This window comes from Colias eurytheme, chromosome 15 (assembly GCF_061535395.1).
Source record: "Colias eurytheme isolate Ceu_HAF_F1 chromosome 15, ilColEury1 Martin Lab GWU primary, whole genome shotgun sequence".
NCBI classification, from domain to species: Eukaryota; Metazoa; Arthropoda; class Insecta; order Lepidoptera; family Pieridae; genus Colias; species Colias eurytheme.
In genome coordinates this window covers 11,078,442-11,098,260 of record NC_142994.1, presented here as the reverse complement: position 1 = coordinate 11,098,260, position 19,819 = coordinate 11,078,442, and the positions used below count along the sequence as shown (strand labels likewise).

Sequence of the window (19,819 nt, the reverse complement as noted above, 5' to 3'; positions counted from 1 at the left end):
TTCAAACATCATTTCGACTATGAGGTATACATAAAAATATTTTGAATATATTTCACATAGTAAGTCGTCAGAAATGTTATAATTAGATTAATATAAATATAGTTTTATATAATACGACAGTGCGCTGTCATGAAGCATCTGCATTCTTAACATTAAGTACCTATCTTTTTCGCTCATTTTGAAGATCGTAAGAGGTAAATAAAACACACAAACAATTAAGTAGAAACAAAATAATATGGAATGTACAAATCATGTTTATTAACTGATACCTGGCAATACATTGTTTGTGACTTGCTCTCAATATATTTCGGATAAAACAGCGTTACAAGGATACGCGCATTACAAGTAGTAAGATGGGCACAGCACTATAACACTTAAAGCTGTATAGCATGTACACATAAGCCAGGTTCAACCTTAAACTCTCAAGAAGACATTGGTACATAGTACCTTGTGGGTTCAACGGTTCATAAATTATTTTAATATAACTCGTTTGGACTTAAATTTCTACTCTAACTGTACATTAGTTTCGCCTTAACGCTAAAATAATCTAAAATTGATATCGTCTGTAACTGTTCGTTCGCGATGGGTGGTCACGCAAATCAACTGATATGTGGCGGATCAGTCGCGAAGATGTGGGAGGGTTCGCAAATAAATTAAGAATAAATAATTTAGTCGTCGCTCGGTAGCGTCATGGTTACGTTGAATCAAATTTTGGATACGAATACATTAATTGATTAAATTATTATTTATGATACAGTCGCGTCTCGGGGCGCGTCGCGGCCGCAGCATCAAAGCCGCGCCGTGCCGGAGCTATGCGATTCGAAATATTGTAAACATTATAATCGATATAATATTGGGATGTAACATTTATACAGACGGAGTGCCTCGAGCGCTATGCGCGACGCTACCGGCGACGATGTGCGATATACAGATACTGAGCATAGATCACGAGTGGGGGCATAGAGCTCGGAGGCGAGGAGTGTGCAGATTTACTGTTTCGTGTACAGATAGATGGCGACAATGAGACCGTATAGACCCAACACTTCAGCGAAAATGAGGATAAGAATCATTCCGACGAATAGCCTGGGCTGTTGAGCCGTACCGCGCACGCCGGCATCACCCACGATGCCTATGGCGAACCCGGCGGCTAGACCAGAGAAACCGACGGCAAGACCGGCTCCCAAGTGGATGAAACCTCTGAAATGGACAATTAGGAATATAAATACACATGAAAATAAGCTCTTGTTACACTACTATAAATAATAAATATTATAGGACATTATTACACAAATCGACCTAGTCCCACAGTAAGCTCAATTAAGGCTTGTTGTTGTGGGTACTAGGCGACGATAAATATAATATTTAATAAATACATATATAGATAATAACACCCAGACCCAAGAACAAATAATTGAGTTCATCACACAAATATTTGCAGTGACCGGGGATCGAACCCGGGACCGTCGGCTCAGTAGGCAGTTACTTTACCACTGCGCCAACCGCGTCGTCAACTATGTAATTTGTGTGCATAACATTTTGTTTCATAAAAACGTGAACAATATACTGCAACTAAAATTGTTTCATGGAAATTAAATTATTCTTATCTATCCTATCTGATGTTTAAACATTAATTAAAAGCATATTGACGTCAGCTTTTTCTATTTGATATAATATCATCAGGTTATTTTTTTAAAGTAACAAATAAACTTATTTGTTATATAATTTCTGTCTTCATACTAATTTTATTCTATATTACTTTTTATATTACAAATTATTCAGTTATGGTAGGAAAGTAAATCTGAAATATACCTAAAGCATTATCAGAACAAACATTTCCTATCTATTGATTGATTGAGCCCAGAATCTAATCACCTTGACATATAGATAGATAGGCAGAGTGGTCCTTATTTTGGTTATTTAACTTTAGGTACATATTACCAAATTTCGTGCAAAACATTGATATTGAAAGTAATTATCTACAATTTCTAGATATTCATGATCTTTGTGATTCACTTTATTATCTTGATTACTAATTAAAAACCACTGCAAATTTTGAAAATAATTTCAAATCAATGACTGAAGTGTAAAATGGCTGACTAAAAAGTATTTTTCACATAGCATGTTCATTGTAACCTTGTACAGAGCAATTGTCCTGTCAAGGTGAATTATTGTGCAATTTTAGTCACATTGAAGCTGTATAAATTACAATTATACTTAATATGATAAATATTTTATGAATTGGATCTTTGATAGTCAGTTATAATGAATAATATAGTAAATAGAAAGTTTTAAGTATGCCCTATATCTAACTTGAGGTTATCAATTCAGCTGGTATATATATTTTTTTTATAGTACATTAAAGTTAAAATCAGCAAAAAAAAGTTAAGTATTTGACCAATAATTATATTTTCTATCATACAAATCTGTAACTCTGTTAAGCTTTTTTTCTAATTAACGAAAGCAAACATGTTCGCATTGTGTATTATGATACAAAAACTTTCTATTTCATTTCACCATTCTCATCAAGCTATATTAATGTTTAAATTTTAAAACATATCAAAATCAACAAACCTGAAGAGGGTGTAAGTCGCTGGCGGTTCCAGAGAACCAGCAATGAGCACAGCCACGACCAGACCGTAGATGGCGATAATACCCGCCATGACGACAGGAATGATCGACTTCATGATCAGTTCGGGTCTCATCACCGACATGGCTGCGATACCGGTGCCAGACTTGGCCGTTCCATAGGCCGCTCCCAGCGCTGGAATGTTATGGTCGTAATAAGTATCTATGTTCTAATAATGTGACGATTTAATTGCTCTTTATAATTATACTAGGTTTCCGCCCGCAGCTTCGCCCGCGCAGCCATTGTAAAACCCGTATAGTTCCCGTTCCCGTGGGATTTCCGGGATTGCGTCATTTTCCTGGGATAAAAAGTAGCCTATGTCCTTTCTCGGGTATCAAAATATCTCCATACCAAATTTCATGAAAATTGGTTCAGTTGTTTAGGCGTGATTGAGTAACAGACAGATAGAAAGAGTTACTTTCGCATTTATTATATTAGTATGGATGTAAAGATGTTACTATTGAAAAAGATGGATAAAACATTGTGTATTTGAAATTGTCACTACACATGAGTCATAAGTAAAGTTATAACTTGCACAACAGTTGTTATATGTAGTTTTTATTCATACACTAATATGATAGATAAATAATCTCTCAGTCTGATGAAATTAGGTGAAGTGTTTATATTATTCAGTTCATCATTGTTTAAATTGTCCTAATAAAAAACTAATTTCCAAGTAATTTTCAATAGGTTTTCTGACATATTAAATGTTTTAGATATGTGACCATGTTTGATTCTTTCATTTAGCAGATTAGTACATATTTATATTTATGTTCAAATATGTATTTAATTGAAATAAAATCAATCCTTTATTTGTATTGACTATCAATGAAACAGATCTTAGTACAGATTTGATATTTATACTATATCAAGATATAAGAAATTGTTGACCCAATTATTTGAATTTAGGTCAAATCTCTCCACCATTTCCTATATTATGTAAGACTAGTCTAGACCTATATTTTATAGTCTGATCTATGTGAGAAGCATTGCCAGCAAGTATGACTGTTAGTTTGCTTGAATATATTCATATTAAATATTATACTCATATTACTTTCTGTTATTCATGTTCTTTGTGAACATACAAATACCCCATGATAATTAGAAAACAAGTTTCTCTCAAGGCTAAAGTTAATAGAATGAAAATTACTAAAACCATGCAGTTATTATGGAATATTATATTTTCAATTTGTTTGATGATTCTTTTTCATTATTCATGTTATATGAAAGATACAGATTGTATGCTTTTAACTAATGATAAGATAAATGCATATGAACAATGCAATGTAAGATAGATTGCCTAACTTTCATGTACATATTGCTAATATGAATAAAGTATGTAGTTTATTACACACTTAATTTCTAACTTTCCCATTTATACAGCTTGTTCAAAATATTACAAGTTGATCATAAAATTGAAAAAAACATAAGACTATCATGTGACTAGTGACTCATACTATGTATGGGAATTTTACTGGATTGTCATGTTATTGACCCTTAAATGACATAAGAATTAAGACATTGAACTTGGTATAAACAATTAGGTTCATGCAATCACATGATTATGTTCATGACGTGATAAAACTTGAGAATATTAAAGAAGCCTTGTGAACTGCCACTGTGAACTCTAAATCCTAAATATGTAGTATTGTTATTCATGCTAATATTATTAGAGGGGAAACTTTTGATTCCTATCATGTGATTCAAGTCAAGTGACATAACACCATGTCCTTAGACATTGAAGGCTGTATAATTTGTATGATCTAGAATTAGTACAATAGTGTTGCCTTTTCAATTTCTTATTGATTTATGTTTGGATAAGCATTCAAACATGTATAATGTACAACTTGGATGATAGAATAAACTAGAAAATCTTGACTGAAGTGTCACAAAGGAAAAAATAAATGTCTTGTGATATAAAACCAAAATTACTCAAATAATCATAATATGGTTAATGAAATAGATTACAAAGCTTTCTGATTTGATGTATAATTGTGAAACTTAAGTTAGGTTAAGTATGTACTAAGTTAAAAGTACCATGACCAATCACATGATACAGGTTATCAATCATGTGATCTGAATATCCTTTTGCCGGTTGTCCTGTATTTATATGGATCCATTATCAGTTTTTATATGGATTCCAAGATTTAATCATCAAAAGAACTCATTCAATCGTATAATGCCTATATATTATTATAATGGCAAAGTGAACCTTTTTCACTAGATACTAAAGTTCACTTTTAATATACAATTAAGTAGCTATACAGTTATTTGTTATAGATGTATATAAAAAATCTCTGAAACTCGCCACTACGGGATTTACGTTACATGCAATGCTACCAACATTAATAAAACAGAATATCAATCACATGACGATCACTTGATCGTGATTCATTTTTTCAGTTTCGTCTTACGCCCCCGATTCCTTTTCATAGAACGTAATAAAAACAATACAATGATTTATATATTGAATGCAGATAGGTCAAGAAAGCGATGATAAAACATATGCCACAAGGCGCGGCTGTTCCTATAATTAGGACGCTTAAAATAACCATATCCGTAATTTAGCATATAGATAGATTTAGATCTTTTGATGAAACGAAGGTATGAGAAAACCTTCGATGGAACAAGGGAAAATTGGATAGATCGATAAGATTTTGAGACAGCCATTCTAAAAGACAATTCACACGATACATACCGCTAAAGATAATAGCAGACGCCGCCCCCATAACTCCAAAGAAGGGTCCATACATGGGATTTGTGTCAGTCATCTTGAATATGAAGTGTGGGAGTATTTACAGGTCCCAAAAAATGTGATGACTATCTGCACACACTCACTCCACGAAACTATTTTAGCACAGACAAATATGGCCCAAGCTTTGCCGACTCAATAGAATGGGTCATATGACGATTGATGTTCAAGGCAGAGCTCGATATGCCCTAAGTTCTGATTGGTGTTATTACGCTACTTCCGAAATGCGCAACCAATCCTGAGCTAAAGATTTCGCAGTGATATGACGTATTTCATTGATGTGGATCGCTGGCCAGCAAAATCGTTCTGCGCATGCCTGTTTTTACATTTCAATACTACCTTTTATTACAAAATTGGTATTTTCTTTAATTGTTTGTAAAATAACTACGATGTAAAAATATATATTATTTTACTATACTTAAATTATAAACATCGTGAAATATTTCAAGTTTATAGAGATTTAAAGTTAAATTAGTTCTTATATTGTTTTTTTTAATGTTACCAGTTCAATAAGGCGCCAATTTCAAATATTTTCAATTTAAATTTTATTTTTTACTAGCTTTCCGCCCGCGGCTTCGCCCGCGTTTTCAGAGAAAAACCCGTTCCCGTAGGATTTCCGGGATAAAACCTATCCTATTTCCTTTCTCGGTTATCAAAATATATCTATACCAAATTTCATGCAAATTGGTTCAGTACTTCAGGCGTGATTGAGTAACAGACAGACAGACAGAGTTACTTTCGCATTTATAATATTAGTATGGATTTAATAATAATATCACAGAATAAAATGATAACTACATTAATATTTATTTTTATAGTTAACTTTGGCATAATAATTATTTATATATATTCAGTAGCCACCCATAGCAAAACAATGTACTAGCAACAGTTTGAAAAAATATGGATCCTTATAAATTCCTTTTAATAAGCCGCCCAAGCCACAAGCCCGCCGGAAAGGTATTAAATTCATATTATACCTACTTCAAATATTCAAACAATGGTTATTTAGTAAGTACCAATTATTCAATATCTTCAATAATTATAGGTTTTATCAGTGTGACGGTATATTAATGGTTAAACTATAAGACGTTACAAAATTGTCTTGAATAACCGAAAATAGATATTATAGCAAACTAACTTTACCAAAACAAGTTTTTAAAGAAAGCTCCAAAAGTTAACACATATAAAATAAAAGTTTAGTAAATTACGCAAGGCGTTAAACTCGCAGTTAAAAGTTATTGTATCAATGCTGGTTTTTGAGTTATGTTTTTAAGTGAACAAATAATAAAATTATTTTACTATTACCAATTGGCATACTGTAAGTCATCTAAAACCGATTATTTTAATGTATTCTCAGCAAATTAACATTTTTAATAATGTATTTCATTCAAACAACAAAATACTTATATTTTTAATTTTTATGTTTTATGAGTTTAATCAAGGATGGCAATATTTTAGTAATATGTTAATCATTAATGTCATTTGTCAATGTCAAAGTCATAACCACGTGTGATTGACATTTGTAAATTTTAGAACTCACGTTCTGTTTTGTGATCATATTCTCATAGTTTAGCGTTTTTTAATTCCATTTATGAATAAATGTGGAACAGAGTATCTTTCAAACAATAAATATTCAAGATGAAGTATAATTATAAAGTAAGTTACTCTTTCAACTTATTGTATATATTTATTTTTTGGATGGTGTATTTATTTTGTTATTTTTTAGTTTCAAAATTTACTTGGGACCGTGTACCGACGAGGAGATATATTATTTACAAACGATGGAAACTGTGTTATTAGTCCGGTTGGAAATAAAATAACAGTGTATAATCTGAAACAGTAAGTATAATATTTAATATTGAGTTAATTATACAATATATAGTTGTAGGTATATCAATATGCAGTATTAACCAATGTACATACAGCTGACCTACGATTAATTTTAAATAATAAATGAATGCAGAAACATGAAAATAGTTCACAGAGGATTCTCTACAAGTAGGTATATTCAAGTCCAATAAAAGAAAGGTAAACCATAGCTAAAATTGTTTTATTTACTAGTTATTTAAATATTAATACTTTTACAATAATTATCAGTTTAAGAAAGAGACTAAACTGTTTTTGAATCTGTTTTTATTTGAAAGAGGGAATAACATACCTTATATCCTGTATAACATTGAAATATTTTAATCTTTCCAGAAATAAAAGTAATACACTGCCAGTTGAGAGTCATTTTAATTATACAGCAATTGATATATCGCCAAATGGATCTGTTTTATTGGCAATTAATGAGCGTAAGTAATTCCTTTTTGTTTTACATAATTTTTGACGTGACAACGTCTTATAATTCGATAAAGCCGGCTGCACGCACAAAAAAACATGACTCATGCGGCGTTACCTTGCTCTGAGGCGTTCCATGTAAGGCTTGAAGTGCGAGCGAGAGCGCGGAACGAGCGACAAAGAAGCACAATCGGACGTTGTCACGTTCAACTATCGTCAGTAATATTTTGCAAGATTGTGGCTATGTCATTATTTTACAAGTTAACAATAAGAAGAGTGTTTCAGCTTATCATTATTATTAGTTACTTACCAAAGATTCTTGATTTTTTTTTTATTGATATTTTGGCTCTTCTTCTTGAGTCTAACTTTAATATCATTTACACAGCCATGACATAGTTTGCTACTTATCATAATGTTATTTCACAAAAATTTTCATTATTATGAAACATGAAATTAGTTATTATAAAATTATAATACTCATATATTTTTATATTTTTAGAGGGTGAGGCTCAAATGATAAGTCTTATAACATGCACAGTAATACATAGATACAAGTTCAAGCAGCGAGTGAATGCTGTTAAATTCAGTCCTGATGGTCAACATTTTGCGGCTTGCTGTGACGATACAGGTAATGTATGGAACTAATTGTGTATAATTTCTACAAGCTTTCTGGGATAAAACCTATCCTATGTGTTAATCCAAGTTACCCTCTATATGTGAGCTGAATTTCATTGTAATCGGTTCAGTAGTATTTGCGTGAAAGAGTAACAAACATACACATACTCTGTACACCCTCACAAACTTTACTATTTATAATATTAGTAGGAAGTAGGAATTTCATGATCATCAGGTCATATATTATGTTGCTGTTGGGACACCAACCTCCTAAATTTTCATATTATGTCTGTTGAATTCAATATGTTACTATTAAGTTAAGTTTCAGTCAAAACAAATCTTGTAAGATTTATAGCACTTAATTATAATCTTTTGTATTGTAATTTGCAAAAGTTCATAAGTTATTATTTTTTTTAGTATTTATAATGACTGCACCCAGCGTGTTTACTGGCGAATATAGGTCCTTCATAATGAAACGGGTTTTCAAAAAAGCCCATGATGAAGTTACATGCTTGGACTGGTCGTCTTGCGGCAAATTACTAGCCGCAGGCTCCAAAGACACAACCACAAAGATCTATACTGTAGAATATTTAGACAACTTAAATATGTATTCGTTAAGTGGACATACAGATAAAATAGTTGGTGTTTTCTTTGAGAAGAAGAGTTTAGATCTTATAACGGTCAGTAGGAACGGTCAGGTGTGTTTATGGGATGCGAACATTGATCCAGATGATTTGGTGGTTTCTGAGGTGCAGATATCGCATCAGAAAAGACGAAAGATTAAGAAAGAGGAAGAGTTGTTGGACGATGATATTAATGAAAAGGATGATATAGAAAAGGATAAGGAATATGTAAGTTTTTTTTTTGTATACACAATATTTTATGATACATCTCTGATTATATTTTTTACACGCTTTATATTAGCTTCACCTGTATGTTTGTAACCGACTTCTTTGGGCGCGATTTTGACCCACTTTAAACGGCCAGATTTCGTTCAAACTTTGTAGATTTATTGAGGACTGATGACAATACACTAATTTGATACAATTTTCTATTTTTTAGTTCGGTTTTCTATAAAAAGCGTGTTTTTTTAGTTTTATTAAACTATTATTATTGTATACATAACATTTTATGCTACACTAACTTTCCGCCCGCGGCTTCGCCCGCGTTTTCAAAGAAGTCCCCATTCCTGTGGGAATTCCGGGATAAAACCTATCCTATGTGCTTATCCAAGTTACTCTCATAAACATTCTCATTTATAAAATGATAGTATAGCATGATTTCTAATGAAATTTTTAAAATTTAATGGTAGAAAAAAATTGCACAATATGTTATTTTTGGTTTACCATGCAAATAACATAGTAAGTCATCAATAATATCTTATTTTTAATACCAGGAAAGTGATAAAGACGAAGAAATGGAAGAAACTGAAGTGAAAGAGGAAGCTAAAAGAATGCTATACAAGAAATTAGGCCGACATTATATTGGGGATGATATTAGAAATGCTAACCGTAAAGTGAAGTTAACAGCGGCGCAATATCATAAGGCTACAAAGATTTTGGTCACTGGTAAGTTGGAATTTGAACCTTATTTGTATGTATGGAAAGATCTATTGAAATAAATGTTGTAAAGGCCTATTAAAATATTGTGTTATTAACTGAGATTCATTATTTAGTAGTATTGTGCTTAACAGAATAACTATTTGTTGAAGTTCTAGATAAGATTACACTTATTTATGAAACTACACAAGTAATAGAAATAAATCATTTTGTAGCGAAATTCAAACGCTCGTCATTCGCCTTACTGTTGGTGAATTCCATCTTATGATCGATTTCTATTCTTTAAAATTTGTCAAAATAATGTTGATAAACTTAATCATATGATATATAACACTGAAAATCTATTTGCAGGTTTTTCCAACGGTATTTTCTTCTTACACGAAATGCCAGATGTGAATCTAATACACACGCTCAATATATCAGAGCACAGAATCAGTAGTGTGGCGATGTCCACTCAGGGAGATTGGATCGCATTCGGTTGTCCGAACATTGGACAATTGCTTGTTTGGGAGTGGCAGAGTAAGTTTTTTACGTTTTGATAACAAAAAATGTTTTCTCAAAGAAGTTTCACTTCTGACACCTGTGCTCAGTACACGCGCTCTTTTTTTGCTTAAAAAAATCTTGTTTTTTCCACGTTTTATGGCAGAGTAAAGAAAGGGGTAGAATGGTTACTTTATTTTTGACTATCGAATTTCTTTTTTGTCCTTTTTTGTGATATAGCAAGAAAATGGGTTGGTAAGCTGCATGATGTATCATAAAAATACAAATTAAAAATTGTGTGTAATCAAGAGGGGTATATAATTGGTTCTATGCTGCATAGTATAGAATATTTCATAAGACCTATATATACCCCTGTCCCCTGCTACCTTTTGACCTATTTTCAATTTTTATCAAACAGGTGAACAATACGTCCTAAAGCAACAAGGCCACTCGTTAGACATGACCTGCGTTACCTATTCCCCTGATGGACTCCACCTAGTAACAGGGGGTCATGACGGCAAGATAAAAGTGTGGAATACAACAAGTGGCTTCTGTTTCGTGACCTTTAGTGAACATAAGTCGACGGTCACGGATATAGTGTTTAGTGCTAATAAGAAGTTCTTTGTGTCTAGTTCGTTGGATGGTACAGTGAGGTGTTATGATTTGACTAGGTAAGTGTTGGAAAATAATAGGTGTTAAGTTTGAGTACAATTGTTTTTAAATAAAAGTAAACCAAGATTTTTTTTACATAAATAAAAAGCTATAAATTCAGACTAATCTATATCATTTTTATCTTCCTTTTTTAGAGCATTTGCTAAATCAGGGATTACCTTATGCATAAATAAATTTCAAGTACATACATACCTACTTCATAATATTCAGAAAAATTCGTATCCTTAACTTTTTTAACTAGCGAAACAGTGTTACTATTTTTCCAATCGGCGGTAAATTAAAAAAACGTCTAATCATAATACGCTTGTAATGGCTCACATGTATGTATAGAAAAAAAAAGATGTGTGGCACTCGGGGACTGCCGCAGTAAAGCTATTGCATGCTATGCCTTCAAGCCACACCTCCGTGGCCGTCGGAGTGGGGAGCGTGAGGTTTTTTCGTTACGGAATTTCTCGATTCGGTCCCCGCGCTCAAGGCCCGCGATATGCAATAGCTTAAAAAAAAAGAATTTTAGCTGAGTAATCTAATTTTTTTTTCATCTTTTCTTTCTTTTGAAACCAGATACCGCAATTTCCGAACGTTCACGTCACCAAGTCTAGTGCAGTTCAGTTGCGTTGCGATAGACTCGAGCAGCGAGCTGGTGGCGGCCGGCGGGCAGGATGTGTTCGAGATATTCATCTGGTCCGTCAAGTTTGGGAAGCTTTTGGAGGTGAGTTGTATAGCGGGACTGGATAAGCCGTTTCCGAACGTTTATTGTTCAGTATCGGATTCAGTTCATCAGTTGCGTGAATTCATCTGGTCCGTCAAGTTTGGGAAGGTGTAGTAGGACCTTTGGAGTGGTATAGTGGGACTGGATAAGCCGTTTCCGAACGTTTGCTCAGTATACAGTTCAGTTGCGTGGCGATAGACTATAGAACAATGAAAGTAGGTAAATTGATGTATTACCATAAATTGTGGAAAATATCACGTTAATATAATTGATAGTGTACATTAACATTTAATTACTTGCAAGCAAAACTTGGCTTGCGTCATGCGTGCAGGAAAAATAGCTAGACTCATAGTGTCCTTGACAGTACAATACAATTCTGTTTCTCAGATAGCTGTTAAACGAACCAATCAATAGAAAAAGAATAAAAACTATATTTTCCACCCAATATATGCATACCTGTCTTTATTTATTTATAAGTACAAAAATGAAAAATGTATTTATCTATACTTCCTTACATAACCAAGTTATTTTGTTATTCCAGGTTCTAGGCGGTCACGAAGCTCCCGTATCAAGTCTAGCCTTTAGCCCCAATCTATCTAGCTCTAAACTAGCTTCAGGATCTTGGGATAAAACTGTAAAGCTATGGAATTCGATTGAAAGCAGTTCGGAGTGTGAAACTGTTAGGATGACTAGTGATGTGCTGCAAGTTACTTTTAGACCTGATGGGGAAGAGGTTGGTTATTTTATGATAGTTTATAATAGTGTAATTTAATAAAATTAATTAACAATATAAATGTATCTATATTATATTAATAGTGCCTCTAGGAGATCATATATTTTTTCATTTCTCACCTTTGTTTAACTTCTATTTCAAAATAACATTATTGAAAATAAATGACAACAGTAACTATAGAACATAGAAAAAATAATGTGGAGCAATAAATTACAAGATGCACTTACTTATCCCCACTTTGTAAAAACGAACGAACGAACTTGAACAAAGATGAAATAACAAAGTTAGTAGTAAGTAAGTGTATATTATGTAATGGACGAACCTTTCACTGGAATGTGCGTGTATTTCGTATCTGCATCAAAATATCTGTTTGCAGTATCATATTCTCCAAACGGATGAGCCATTTTCAATGCAGTTTTTCACCCTTACCTATTTAATTGTTTTAAAGATATTTTCATCAAAATAATTGCAGATAGCAGTGTCCACTCTAGATGGGTGTATAACATTCTTCAACGTGACGACATGTGATCAAACCGGCAGTATTGAAGGCAGGAACGATCTGGGGTCCGGAAGGGCGGATACTGACCTTATTACAGCGGAGAAAATGTTGAAAACTAAGTTAGTTTTATTGTTTAATAATAGTTTTGTATAAAATATAATGTGCCACATATTGAATACACAGTTTTTAAATGGCAAGCATACTTTATGTTAATAGGAAAAGTTTTTTTGTGGTTTCAGCCAGCTAAGTTTTTTTAAATGCTTTTTTTTATTTGATAGCTCTATCTATCAGAATAACAGCTGTGGTCTGAATTAATTTGATGATCTCATCTAACTTATTCTTAATAATGGTTGTTTTCATTGACTTCGACTTTAAAGTTATAGCATATTCGTTTATTGACCAAAAAAAAGCATAGAGTTATAGCCAGTTTTTGTATTTTTTGTAAATTATCTATTATTTTTGAAGTGAAACTTCTTTAGCGGGGTTGGAAAAAAATTTAGTGCAACATTTTTTCGTTACGCGTGACATTTTTCCGTTTCACGCCATCTTTTTCTTATCCCTACCACGCGTGATTCGACGTATTTCTGTAAAGTTGCATATAGTAATTTTTTTTTTGAAAAATAAGGTCATAAAGAAGTTTCACTTCTAACGTGGGTACACTAGTACACGCACACATTTTTTATTTCCAGAGCGTTCACAACAATATGTTATTCAGCGGACGGTTCGTGCATACTAGGGGCTGGTAATTCGAAACACATTTGTTTATATAGTGTGAACGAATCGGTGCTGATCAAGAAGTTTGTCATCACGCAGAATCGATCCTTGGACGCTATTAGTGTGAGTTTGTGTGTTTGTTGCGGTTGATCTGCGGAATGGAAAAAATGCCAAAATTAAGGTTTTAATGTATGATGAAAGGATTTTTTTGCATTCTAATGCTTTGTGATATACATATATAGATTATTTATTAACGTATTCTTGTATAAATCGATTGGTGCTCATTAGCACTTATTTAACATAAGTGAATTCCGAGAAATATTTACTGAAATGTTAATATTTGTCGGATATTGTTCTTTTGTAAAATATGGAATTTATTCCATAAACTATAAGTAAATAAAGTCCTATTTTGAAGAAAATATCTATAAAATTATAAATACACATAAAAATGCCATTGTACACAATTAAACGACTTTCTAAAAAATGCATTTTACGTACTTTTTTAACAACAAAAAATGCATTAATTAATATAAACTAATTTTTCAGGACGTAATAAACCGTCGTTTTCTTACTGAATTCGGTAACATGGCGCTCGTAGAAGACCGCAGTTATTTAGAAGGAGGGGAAGTTAATATTCGCTTACCTGGTGTGCAAGCGGGAGATATGGCTGAACGGAGGGTTAAACCTGAGGTATGTTAATCCAAGTTACCCTCTATATGTGTGCTTAATTTCATTGTAATCGGTTCAGTAGTATTTGCGTGAAAGAGTAACAAACATCCATACATGCAAACTTTCGCCTTTATAATAGTATTAGGATTAGGATAATATTTTCTACCTCTTAATACCTATTTTCTTAAGTATTATTGACGTGGAAATTTGTAAGGACCGGTTACCTATACTTGCAGAAAAAGTTGATGAAATAAGATTAGTGTAGATAAAGTCTGGATTAATTAAGCTGCTTTTATCCATGTAATATTGATTTTTGTCCAAGTTATATCAAACAGTATATCGTAATTAAAATAAGCATTCATGGAGCTTTAAAAACATCAACAAAAATAAAAATAATTAAACACAATACTTGTAATAATCTGAAGCATAAAAAACCTGTAATGCTTTGTGTACTGTAAAAAAGTATGTATTGACTATTGTGCATGATTATTATATTACCTAATAGCCCGGTTTACACGCACACTCTTTACCGCGTGATTGAGTGCGCGGGATTGAACGCGGGAAAGCACGCGCGCTGAGGAAAGAGGAAAGATTGTGCGTGTAAACGATAATCACGCGCGATTGAACGAAGAAAAGCATGGCGCGTTGGAGTGTGTGCGGAGTGGACGCGCAATCTCGTTCTCTCTGTCATCGTTTAAATGCTCGCTCTTTCCCGCGTGAAAGCCGAATCGCGCGCGAAAGAGCGTGCGTGTAAACCGGGCTAATGTCTGTAACTAGGTTAACATAAAAATACATATTTTAAATCTAATTCTATAAATCGTGTTAAAAAATTGGTTGTTTGTAAAGTAGGTTTACGATCGAGATGTTTACGTGATAACGTCTTATTGGTGGCAGCGCTCGAGATGAGACGGGAGATCGGTCCGTCTCTCTCTCGTTATACCTGCGATCACGCTCGTGAGGTTTTGGTGTGACACAAGTTTCTGAACATGTCACCCGACTAAAACGATTTTAAAAACGTTATCACGTTAAAATATAACAATAAAAGTACAAATTAATCTATTTCCCCGCAGGTTCGAGTACACTGTGTGCGTTTTTCGCCAACGGGAGAAAGTTTCGCCGCGTGCGCTACTGAAGGGTTATTACTGTACAGTCAAACTGCGGGCATGGATGGCACTTTTAGGTGATTATTTATTACTAGATTTCCGCCCGCGGCTTCGCCTGCATTTTCAAAGGAAAACCCGAATAGTTCACGTTCAAGTGGAGTTTCCGGGATAAAACCCTATGTGTTAATCCAAGTTACCCTCTATATGTGTGCTAAATTTCATTGTAATCGGTTCCGTAGAATTTGCGTGAAAGAGTTACAAACACACATACATCAAAAACTTTCGCATTTATAATATCAGTAGGATTATTATTAGAAAAGAAATAGAAGTAACTATTTGTTCAGTAAATATAAATAATGCACACGTTGTGACACTAAATTTAAGAATAAAATGTATGTGGATCTAAACATTATGATTTGAAATATAAGACTTTTAAAATAAAAGCAAGTGGGATATATGATTAGTATATGGGAAGTGTGCGTATGTGTGTTTGTGAATTCCTCAATTCAGGAGGAGTAGTATAGGAGGAGATTGTATCGAGGAACACACATATAGAATTAACGGAATATAAACTTTTTTTTATGAACACTATTAATACACACAGCTTTCAGCACTTCAAATTATCGATTTAACCTTTAATTATTGTAATATCAAATACCAATCTACCAGATACTTAAAATATAAATAAACTGTTTTATTTAACACAAATTTAAAACACATTCACTCTATATAATGTTTTATTCGTTTTTTGTACAATAAATAAATACATTTCTCTCACAGGCCATACCGCCTAGAAACAGGGTCAACACCACTAGCCGTGAAATCTCTCCTAGAGAAGAAATCCTGGGGTCCCGCATTAGTATGTGCGTTGCAGCTAAACGAGCATACAATCATACAAGAATGTGTGGAGTCTGTGCCCTCTGGTGATAGTGAGTAAAAAAACTCATTTTGTTAAGTGAAATCTTGGTTTTGTAACATATTATGATAAATTGTTTAAAAAAAAACTAAACCGCCTGCAAATTGTCAAAGTAAAAAACTAAATAGAAATCAGTTCACCCAGTTGCAAGTTCTAAGGTGACAAACCAAAAAAAAGATGAAAGCATACAGTCGAATTGAGAACTTCTTTGAGTTCTCATCTTTTTAAATCCGACTTTAAGACATGCTAATAACGTTGAATATTATTTTATTTAACAGCTAGGCTTAACATTTATTGCTTTTGGTGCATTTTGTGAATTTAAAATAATGCTAATAACCTTGATTTTGCTTTAACATTTATTACTTTCAACAAAAATTTTGACAAACAGCTTTGAGGGCAGTTTAAAATTTATTTTTTGTAGGATTATGTATGTATTGTGATAGCTGAAGTAGTCTTTTCAATCATATTTTCTTGTTTTTATAACTCCAAATGCTGTCCCACCAAAGTACAATAGACTTAGATTTTTATTTATTTTCCAGTCGATTTAACAGTAACCAGTTTAGATGAAGATTATGCCCATCGTCTCCTATCTACAATATCGAAATTATTAGAAGACACAAAACACATAGAACATTCACTAATATGGATCCGGGCGCTCATACAAAAGGGGAAGAAAGTACCAATACCGACGTTATTGGGCTTAGAGAAAGTTCTTACTGTGAAATATGGACAGTTGAGTAAAATGTGAGTATTTTAGTTTAAAATATATGAATATTGATACAGGTATTAGAAATATGTACAACACAATTACGATCAAAAAATGTCCGTAGCAAAACTCTGCTTACGCGAATATTGGGCAGAGTTTACAAATGTCATTTACTCTGTCTTTCATCACATTCCAACAAATATTTATCATCGGAATGTTGTATAATATTATTAAGGCTGTACAGTGTACATATTATAATATTGTTTGGTACGTTTTATCTGTACCTTATATAGTTTGGTGTAGAAAATGTTATTTAAATTCTTATTTGTGCAATTTTGAAGGGAATTGTATCTAGTAACATTTAAATGTTAATAGTTAATGAGGCTAAAGACACGATGTGTTTTTGAGTGTATGAATAAAGAAGAGCGTGTGTTAGAAGTGTGTGAAACTTAAACAAGATTCAAAGATACCAAAACCGTCGTCTTACCCCACGACGTGACGTTATTGCTATGACGCGACCTTGATATTTTACTCTCAACGCGCCTATAGAAGTTTTACTTCAAAAATGTTTATTTGTGCTACCGCTTCCATCTTTTTTATCGTTACAACTATTTTTTCTCTAACGTATTACATACTGTATTATATTGAAACAGTGTTTCAGTTTCACTAACCCATATAAAATTCAATACCAAGTCTAGTTTATCCGAAAATAGATATTCATCTTAACACCCTTTATCTGTATCAAACACTTGACCTTATCGCGAGATAGTGTCATATGGCAAGTTATGTAATCTTGATGTATGGGTTAGTGATTTGTATGGAATCTCTGGTGTCAAATAGGTATACGGTAATTCTGGTTAACTAAAAAATATTTTATAAAGCATTTGAATGTTATAAAACTAAAAATATCAAATTCAAAATTTTGGTATTGCTCTAAAAATATATATCTACAGATTTTTTAACTAATATCCTTTATAAAAGGCGTTTTGCTGTACGTATAGAAAAATAAATATTTAAAAATGCATCGAGAATTTATTTGCTTTTTCCAGAACCAAAAGAGGTAAAATCAGCCTTCTACTATGAGAGCATGTTCTGGCTGAAATTGGCAAAATGATAAATAACAATAAATCTATAAAGCATCTTTAATTATTTCTTAACGTACTACTCATGTGATAGTAACAATGATAGAGACGACAGCTAGACTCCAAGGTCTTTAGAAAACGATTCCATCGAATCGTGCAAATATACAACCTTGTAAATAGATTTAGGCTTTTTGTTACACGGTGATAATTGCTCAGTCGTTACATTTCTATTCATAACTTGGCTAAGAAAATTACAACATTCGATCGAACTAATATTATAAGGCTGAAGAGTTTGTTTACACAGGCACAATTTTATTTTAATGCTCACATGTGTAAGTAAATAAGATGGCGAAGTTTTTTTTTATATTATAAAATTGGTTTGATTTTAGTAATAACGAAACAACACATACCGCCGAAAATATTTATGAAAATGAACATTTCCTAAAAATTGAGTTGACCAACGTGTTAGGTAAAATATTACCTATGTGAAATTAAGCGGTGAAGAATATTACTTATTCGATCTTAGGTTTATAAAAAAAAAATTGTTCGCTTTTGTGAACAAACACTTAACAGTAACTAACAATAAGGATCAAATACAAATTTAAAGTGCCCAAAATGCTTTTGGATATCCTTCCTCTTTCGTATAAAACCTTAATTAATATTATTCCAACTTAAAGGATACTCTGTTATTTCTTCGTATCCTTTTTCTAAGTGCACAAGTAGAAAAATATTTTAAAGGTCAAGATAACGTTATCGTAAACATATGACTTGAGGAAGATTAAATCTTATTTTATGTTGGTACTTCGTAACTTCGATACCTAATATACTACGGAAACGGAAGTTTATTACTAAAGTAAACGTTAAAGTTATTAGGTTATCTGTATTTGAAGTTAAGTTAACCATAGATTATATTTGAAATGCAAAGAATGTAAAAAAATTGATTATTTCGCCTAAATTTTAGTGTAAAACTATCAAAACCTCAACACAATTAAACTTTACGATATACAAATACAAACATAAAATACAACTTTCGTTTATATTGTTATTTGGTTGTATTTGGAAAATAAACATATGGAAAGAGAGAAAGCAAATATGTATATTGTTTTAATTACTCGATTTTTTTTCGTTGTCCATTACTATTGTAGGCTGTGTAGGTATTTGTTACATTTTTCATAACCAAGTTACATAGACAAAAAATTCTATGTACTTTTTCTAAACAACCTAATCATCATTAATTATTTGATACAATTTTAATTTCCTTATTCATCCTGAATGCAGTGTTAACCTTAACTTAAATTACCAGCTGTAATGTTCGGTTCAGATTACTTTTCAGTTTTCATAAATTAATAAAATATTTTAACGTTTACTCGCTGCTATTCTAATGATAAAATCTACCTCTGTACGTCCGCAATGCAATTCTTATTCCCTAACAAAATTTTGTCTAATTGTTTTACGGTGTCACAAGCACAAGGTTTATAAGTAGGTAGTTTGAATCCACATGTTTCTATAAATTACATATTAAAATGAATGTTTTTATTTTCAGATGTGACTTCAACAAATACACGATTCGTTGTATCAAGACAGTAGCAGAGATATTGCCAAAGGAAGATGTTGAAATGGACAGTGAGAGTGACCAGTCGAGTGGCAGAGGGACTTTCTCTGATTCTGAATAAAGTTTTTAATTATATGTGGATTTTTATTCTA

At 32.5% G+C, this 19,819-nt stretch overlaps 2 protein-coding genes across 2 annotated transcripts; one reads left to right on the top strand and one right to left on the bottom strand.

The window, feature by feature from the left end:
• Positions 1–215: 215 nt before the first annotated feature.
• Positions 216–5,560, bottom strand: LOC149902576 (V-type proton ATPase 16 kDa proteolipid subunit c). The gene is made up of 3 exons (XM_090109926.1): positions 5,325–5,560; positions 2,572–2,761; positions 216–1,197 (listed from the first exon to the last, which is right to left on the bottom strand). The coding sequence occupies exons 1-3, from the start codon at positions 5,395–5,397 to the stop codon at positions 990–992; spliced, it is 471 nt and encodes a 156-aa protein (XP_089966052.1). The 5' UTR covers positions 5,398–5,560; the 3' UTR covers positions 216–989.
• A 1,340-nt stretch (positions 5,561–6,900) lies between these two features.
• On the top strand, positions 6,901–19,802 carry LOC149902575 (periodic tryptophan protein 2 homolog). The gene is made up of 17 exons (XM_090110296.1): positions 6,901–7,034; positions 7,105–7,217; positions 7,578–7,672; positions 8,158–8,286; positions 8,691–9,124; positions 9,670–9,841; positions 10,184–10,351; positions 10,731–10,983; positions 11,546–11,693; positions 12,235–12,426; positions 12,899–13,044; positions 13,615–13,762; positions 14,186–14,329; positions 15,379–15,488; positions 16,192–16,340; positions 16,867–17,071; positions 19,659–19,802. The coding sequence occupies exons 1-17, from the start codon at positions 7,017–7,019 to the stop codon at positions 19,786–19,788; spliced, it is 2,754 nt and encodes a 917-aa protein (XP_089966422.1). The 5' UTR covers positions 6,901–7,016; the 3' UTR covers positions 19,789–19,802.
• The last annotated feature ends 17 nt before the right edge of the window (positions 19,803–19,819 follow it).

What these genes read in the sequence shown, in the direction of transcription:
- LOC149902576 (XM_090109926.1), bottom strand. Translation starts at nt 5,397, where the DNA reads ATGACTGACACAAATCCCATGTATGGACCCTTCTTTGGAGTTATGGGG. An exon ending in GTCTGCTATTATCTTTAGCG is followed by an intron (nt 2,762 to 5,324) that starts GTATGTATCGTG and finishes ATAACATTCCAG; the next exon opens with CGCTGGGAGCGGCCTATGGA. An exon ending in GCGACTTACACCCTCTTCAG is followed by an intron (nt 1,198 to 2,571) that starts GTTTGTTGATTT and finishes TGTCCATTTCAG; the next exon opens with AGGTTTCATCCACTTGGGAG.
- LOC149902575 (XM_090110296.1), top strand. An exon ending in ACAGTGTATAATCTGAAACA is followed by an intron (nt 7,218 to 7,577) that starts GTAAGTATAATA and finishes TAATCTTTCCAG; the next exon opens with AAATAAAAGTAATACACTGC. An exon ending in GAGAAAATGTTGAAAACTAA is followed by an intron (nt 13,045 to 13,614) that starts GTTAGTTTTATT and finishes TTTTATTTCCAG; the next exon opens with AGCGTTCACAACAATATGTT.